Genomic DNA, 7,508 nt, shown 5'->3' with positions numbered 1-7,508 from the left:
TGCTTGGCCTGCTGTGTTCATCCAGCCCTGCACCTTGTTATCTCTTCATCCTGATCATACTACCTAAGACCAACAGCCACAAAAATGCCTTTGTGAGGAGACAAGGTTATGGTACATCTAGAAAAGCTCAGCAGGAATTGCAACATCTGTGTACAGAAATCTAAGTTAATGTTTTGGGACTAGTGACCTTTCATCAGAACTGATGGTAGCCAGGAAAGAGTTTATTTTTATGCAGAAGATAGGGTGGGGGGAGGGGGTAAGGAGTAAACGATAGGTGGAGATAGAGCCCAAAGAGAGAAAAGAACTGTTGGATAGACAAAGGAGTGGCTAATGGTCAGCCTAGGCGAATGAATAGCTGTTAATGGGGACTTTTACTGGCTAACAATGGGTAATGTGTAACACCTCTGTCTCCACCTATCATTCACTACTCACACCATCCTTCCACCCTCTATTCTGCACAAAAACCAATTTCTTTCCTAGCCACCATCAATTCTGAGGAAGGGTCACCGGACCTGAAACATTAACTCTGATTTCTCTTCACAGATACTGCCAGACCTGTTGAGCTATTCCAACAATTTCTGTTTTTGTTTCTGATTTCCAGCATCTGCAGTTCTTTTGGTTTTCATTCAGGTAACTTATGTACAAGTTACTCAATTAAGGCAGAAAATGAAAATGCTCACCTGTTTTATTGTCACAGAACTGTGAGGAAAAATAAATATCATCCAATGCTGCGTAACCTCCTTTTGTGCTGCTGAACGCAACTTCAAACACAATCTGGAAAACCAATCACATCATCCAGAACAATGAGTTGAGGGGAGGCTAGAACATCTGAGACATGATTATGGTTTTTGACTTCACACATATAGCGAAGCCTGGAAATGAGGGATACCATGTAGGGATTTTGCCCAGGTGTCATTTAAACACTGCTATCCTTATTTTCCAAATGGTATGGGCAGATAACATAAACTGGATATAAACAGACCACATGGAATTACACATTTCATCTTGTCACATGGTGGATAGTGGAGGGCAGCAGCTTAAGATACACCCCTTTAAAGGTACACCACAAGAGAGGTTGTGTGAGTCATGTGATAAAATCTCCATCATTACATCCAGCCAGAATTGATAAACCCAGTAACAACCTGACATTGACAGGAATGGGAATAGGCTGATGTTCCAAACATTATCTAAATATTATTGAAGTTGTACAGGACATTGGTGAGGCCCCTTCTGGAGTACTGCGTGCAGTTCTGGTCTCCCTGTTATAGGAAGGATATTACTAATCTTGAGAAGGTCAGAAAAGATTTATCAGGATGTCGCTGGGAATGGGAGGGTTTGAGATATAAAAATAGGCTGGATAAGCTGGGACTTTTTTTCACTGGAGCATAGGAGATTGAGGGATGACCTTGTAGAGGTTTATAAAATCATGAGCGATATAGATAACGTGAATCGCAAAGGTCTTTTCCCAAAGGAAGGGGAGTTCAAAACTAGGGGGCAAATTTTTAAGGTGAGAGGAGAAAGATTTACAAAGGACATGAGGGGCAATTTTTTTACACAGAGAGTGGTTAGTGTGTGGAATGAACTGCCAGAGGAAGTGATAGCTGCAAGTACAGTTAACACGTTTAAGATCTTTGGATAAGTACATGAATAGCAAAGGGTTGGAGGGGTATGAGCCAAATGCAGACAGATGGGACTAGTTTAGTTTGGGAACCTGGTCAGCATGGACTAGTTGGACCAAAGGGTCTGTTACCATGCTGTTTGTCTCGATGGCTCTATAACTAGAATGAAGGGGGAGACAAGGGGGAGGCTGAAGGGACTCTTCTGTGCTGTATGACTCTATGACTGTGTCACTGTTTTACATTGTAAGGAACACTAAATTCCACATGTTGGGTTCTGAAACACATTCAAAAAGTGACAACACTTAAAAAGTACTTCATTGTCTGTAAAACTCTTTGGGAGGTTGTGAGGTCATAGAAGTTCAAATTATTGCATTCTTAGCACCACTGGCAGATCGCGAACAGGGGAGGGTATAAAGAGAAGAAACAACACTGAGGAAGGAGAAATTAAAATGATTAAAACTATTACAAATTCTAGATAGCTGTGACAAAAAATTTGTAAATAAACAAACTGGACTGATTCTCCAATTTAAATACATGACTGTGCAGATCAGTATGTTTCATTTGCCAGCTTTATTAGCTTTTCTTCCTGAGACATTCATGAATTATTGCTAGAAAACTGGTGTACTGGAGGCATATTTTGACACAGGTTATAATCATCTACAACCAACAACACATAAATAGACCATTCTATCAAATGTGTCTATGCAAATGCTGATGTTCCACGTCGGCTTCCTTCCAACTCTTCATCATGCTGTATCAATATATCCTGCAATTCAATCTCCCTCATGTGTATATCTATCTTTTCCTGAAGTGCCTCCTTGTAATTATTTCTTGTGATAGTGAATTCCACATCTCTGGGTAGAGATTTCTCCTGAAATCCCTGTTAAATTTGTTAGTGACTATCTTATATTTTTTGACGCTTAGTTTTAGTATTGCTCATAAGTGGATCTGGGAGTTCCTCTGCTTCTGCACTCTCACACATCCCCTTTGAGTTTCCAAGACTCAAAGCTCTGGAACTCCCTCTCTAAACCTCTCCAGCCCTCTCTCCTCCTTAGGCATGTTTCATACCTGAATCTTTGACCAAGCACATGTTCATCTGCCCTATAATCTCTAAAGGTAGAATCGTAGAATCCTTACAGTGTGGAAGCAGGCCATTCAGTCCATCGAGCCCACACCAACCCTCTGAACAGCATCCCATCCAGACCCACCCCAACCCTGTAACCCTGCATATCCCAAGGCTAATCCACCTAACTTACACATCCCTGGACACCATGGGACAATTTAGCATGGCCAATCCACCCAACTTGCATTTCTTTGGCCTCATTTGGATGTCATTTGATAGTTGCTCCTGAAGAGCACTTGGAGATAGTTAGCGGTTTTGCCACATTTGCGGTGCTATCTAAATGCAAATTGTTGTTGCAATGCTTTGAAATCATGAAGAGTTTGTACAGACAGGGAGAAACAGGTTCCACTCGTAAATAGGTTGAGGACAGAGGGTTTAATTATAAAGTGGTTTTCAAAAAAACGTAAATGCAAGGTAAGAAAATACTTTTTCACACAGCAAGTAGTTTGAATATGAAATGCAATGCCGGGAAATGTGGTAGACATAGGTTCAAGAGAGCACTGTGTGATTATTTAGAGAGAAACAATGTGCAGGGTTGTGGGAGAAGGTCAGGAGATTAAAGTTAAGTACTCCGAGAACCAGTGTAGACATGATGGGCTAATGACCTCTCTCTGCACTGTAACAATTCTGTAATCTGCAAAGTGGAACAAACAGATTAAATACAAGAGCAGGTAAACATCCAGGAAGCAGTGACCATAGAATGAAGAGGCTGACTGAAAAATGGAAAGGGAGAAGAAACAATCAAATAAATCGAAGGCAGCAGGGAAATTTCACAAAATTTTTTAAAAAAGCTCAAATAACCAGGAAACAAATACTGGCAAAAAATTAATAAATAGTAATTAATAGTTCACAAATCTCAGAGTTTTTTGAAGAGGTGGCAAAACTGATGACAAAGGTAAGTCAATGAATGTTATTTATATGGACTTCCAGAAGAATTCTGGTAAAGTCCCACACATCATACTGTTAGCTAAGGTGGAAGACCACAGAATTAAGGGCAAATTACTACCATGGATAGGAATTTCTTTCAGTGGCAAGAAACAGAGTTGGAATAATGGGTAAATAAACAAATTAGCAGGATGTGACTAGTGGTGTTCCACAGGGATATGAGTTGGGGCCTCAATTATTCACAATATTCATTAGTGACTTGGATAATGGCATAAAAAGTCAAATATCCAAATTTGCTGATGACACAAAATTGGGCAGCAATGTAGGCAGTTTTGATGACGGCATAAAATTACAACAGGATATTAATGGATTAGGTAAATGGGCAAAGCTGTGGCCGATGGATTTTAATATAAGCAAGTGTGAGATTATCCATTTCAGACCAAAAATAGATAAGTCAGACTACTTCTTCTAGAAGACAAAAAGTTACATACAGTGGATGTCCAATGAGATTTGGGTGGTGCCATGAACAGGTACAGAAAATAGTCAAAAAGGCTAATGGAATGCTGGCCGTCACATCTAAAGGTCTGGAGCATAAGGATGAAGATGATATGCTGCAGTTATACAGAACCCTTGTTAGACCTCACTGAGAGTACTGTGAACAGATCTAGTTACCACATATTAGGAAGGATGTTTTGACCTTGGAGGTTCAATGCAGATTTACAAGTTTGATACCTGAACTTCTGGGATTAAGTTATGAGGAGAGATTATACAAATTTAAGCCTTTATTCTCTAGAATTTAGAAGGTTAAGGGGTGATCTAATTAAAGTCTTCAGGATATTGACAAGGAAAGACAGGGTAGGTAAAGATAAATTATTTCCACTAGTTGAAGATTCTAGAACCTGGGGACATAGTCTAAGAATTAGGGCCCGGCCATTCAAGAGACACGTTTGAAAGTACTACTGCATGCAAACAGTAGTGAATGTTCGGAACTCTCTCCCTCAAACAGTGGTCAATGCTAATTAAATTGTTAAATTTAAATCTGAGATTGACGAATTTTTGCTAAGCGAGAATATCAAGGCATGTGAAATTAGGCCACAGATCAGCCATGATTCTATTGAATGGCAGAGAAGGGTCAACGGGCTGAGTGGCCTACTCCTTTTCCCATGTTCCTATGTTCTTTCTCCCAAATCAATGTCACCCACTCTCACCATTCTCTCAAGGAAAAGTTACCACCCTCCCTCCCTTAACCTTTTACTGCCAGGAATGAGGGATATCAGTCCCATGGAGAATGTGGAGATGGGATTGTTCTTGTTGGAGAAGAGAAAGTAAAGAGGTGATTTGATAGATGTGTTCAAATTGTCCGATTTAGATAGAAAATAAGAGAAACTGCTTCCTTTAACAGAATGGTTGATAGTTAAAGGACACAGATTTCAGGGAATTGGCAAAAGAACCCAAAGAAATGTTTTCTCTTTCTGACAACAAGTTTGTTACGATCTGGACAATATTGCCTCAAAAAGAAGTGGAAGCAGATTCAATGATAACGTTCAACAGGAAATTGGATAAATAAATAAGTTGGATAAAATTGGACTCTGGGAAAAGAGCGAGGGAATGATTCCAATTGGATAGCTCTTTCAAACAGCAAGTCTTGGCACAATGGGCTGAGCGGTCTCTCTATCACTCTATAACTAAGTTAGAATGCTATAAAGTTTTATGTGTGCATCTGACAATACGTCCATTCATTTATTATATTTCTATCTCAATTTTCACGTACATGACAAGTATTACTGTGCATCATACTCCTCTGCTAAAACTTCCCAATGTTCCATGTGTATGAGAAACCAGGACTACCCAAGACCTCTTTTCTGTGTAACACTCTTCTGGAATTTCTTTCTTTGCCCATTTTCTTCTCACCTTCACTAAAATGTGGGGAATCAATGGAGTTCTTCAAACCAAATATGTAAGTCTATCTATTCAGCTACACGATCTTGCCCTGTCCCTCTACTTTTGAGTCTCTCCTGAAACCTTCCATCCGTGTTATCTCCAGCCCCCTTCACCAAGGTTTCTCATCCATCCTCCCCCACCCTGAAATTAGCCAAAATGGCTCCCTCAGTTTTGGCACACCAGTTCCTGTATCCTTTTGATATAATGAACATTGCTTCTACCTCTCATTACATTTGTCCTCTCCATTCCCTGTCCCAAACCATCCCATCTTTCAAATGCTCAAACATATTGTTACCATACAGCTCTGTGTCTACCTTTCCCAATCTGCTCCAGGAGCTATCATATCCAGTTGAGAGTAACTTAAATTAGGAAAGTTATCAAGATATTGAGCTACATGGAGAGGTTGCAGAAGACATTCAGAAAGGTGATACATGAGAAAGGAGATTTTTGTTATCAGGTGAGAATCCTAAATAAATTGAAGTTTTTTTAAAATGACACTAGAGAAGCAAAAAGCAATGTTCAAAACTAATGAGGGGTTATGATAAGATAAATGTGAAAATTTACGCTTGGAGAGTGTTGCGAGGCTATCGAGTGCTCTACATAATCGCTTTTAAAAGGGAAGAGAACAAATATTTGCAAAACAAAAAGCACATGCAATGCACAAGCGAAGAGGATTAAGTGTGTAACTCCATCAGAGAGCCAGAAACATACAAACGGGCTCTTCCTATGCAGTAAAATTCCACAATTTCATGTGACAGGAGGCCCCATCTTTGCCATTGGCATTAAATTACTGTAGTCACTAACACTAGTTATCACAATGAAACATGAACATATGGGTGAAAGCTCACTTATACAGACAAAATTGATAGATTTCAATCAGCACAGCCACTCAATATTATTGTATTTTCCCGAATGAAATCAACTTGAAGCTCTTTCCATTCCCACATAAACAAGCAGTCACTTCAGAATATCCATTACAAACAGCTCTGCTTGAATAGGAAAGTCTTTAGAAGTAACCATCATTTCTGGAAAGAAGTCCCTTCTGAATTGTTCCATTTTAGTCATCCCAAGCAGCCCATCCAAATCTATCCCTCATTATGGAAACACTGAGTTCATGATCTAAGAATCTCCCTCAGTGTTTTATTTTCTTTTGCTGAAAAGCTTGACATGCGAATCTATATATATATGACTGTACCAGTAACTGTCTGAGACACCAGATGGCTTCTCTCACACATTAACTCTGCAGACATCCCAAAACATTCCGGAGAGAGACAGAGAAAAAAAAAAATCACATTTTGCCAGTTAAGCGTTTCAAGGCAGAAAATGAAGGAGCTTAAAATACCTTTTTGGATGATACAAAATGGTAGGAAAGTAAACATATAAAAAGAATCCTAATGACTATAAATTTGAAAGAAAAAAGCAAAATCCCAAAATAGTACATCAGAAAGAGAGCAATAAATTAATACTTTTTATGGAACAAATAGGTCATACTTGTTATGGAACCCTTTGTAATATCTTAGGATATTTTCATATCTTATTTATGCCAATTTTGAAGAAGTTGTCATGTATAGAAACTTAGTTAGGCAGCACTTGGAGTTTTCTGCACAGTTCTGTTCTGCATTAGTCTAAAAAGATACACAAACATTAATTAAGGTGCAAAAAATAAGAATTACAAGGATGTTGCCTGAACTGAGAGGTTCCATACTTAATGGAAAGCTGGAACTGGCTGCGTTTCTTGAAAAGATGATTTTAAAATTTGGAAATGGTTTGATAAAACAGAATTGCAGGAACATAGGAACAAGACAAAACAATTTTACCCCTCAAGATCGTTCATCATTTAATGAAACCTAACTCCTTTGTTCCGATCCATTAATATCTTGGGCTGACAAATATCTATCAATTTCAGATTTAAAATTAACAAATGAGCTCATCTCAGCTTT

The 7,508-nt window shown here is 38.9% G+C and overlaps 1 protein-coding gene across 1 annotated transcript in view; it reads right to left on the bottom strand.

Annotated features, from left to right (window-relative positions):
* The window catches only part of mamdc2a (MAM domain containing 2a), a 113,102-nt gene that overhangs the window by 45,474 nt on the left and 60,120 nt on the right, over positions 1-7,508 (bottom strand). Inside the window, exon 7 of the mRNA XM_048620073.1 lies at positions 681-774. Within this exon, the coding sequence (XP_048476030.1) occupies positions 681-774 (94 nt within the window). The remainder of the gene's footprint in view (positions 1-680; positions 775-7,508) is intronic.

Source organism: Rhincodon typus, chromosome 3 (assembly GCF_021869965.1).
Source record: "Rhincodon typus isolate 14 chromosome 3, sRhiTyp1.1, whole genome shotgun sequence".
Lineage (NCBI taxonomy): Eukaryota > Metazoa > Chordata > Chondrichthyes > Orectolobiformes > Rhincodontidae > Rhincodon > Rhincodon typus.
The sequence above is the reverse complement of the archived record's forward strand: the minus strand, read 5'-3'. Positions and strand labels throughout refer to the sequence as shown.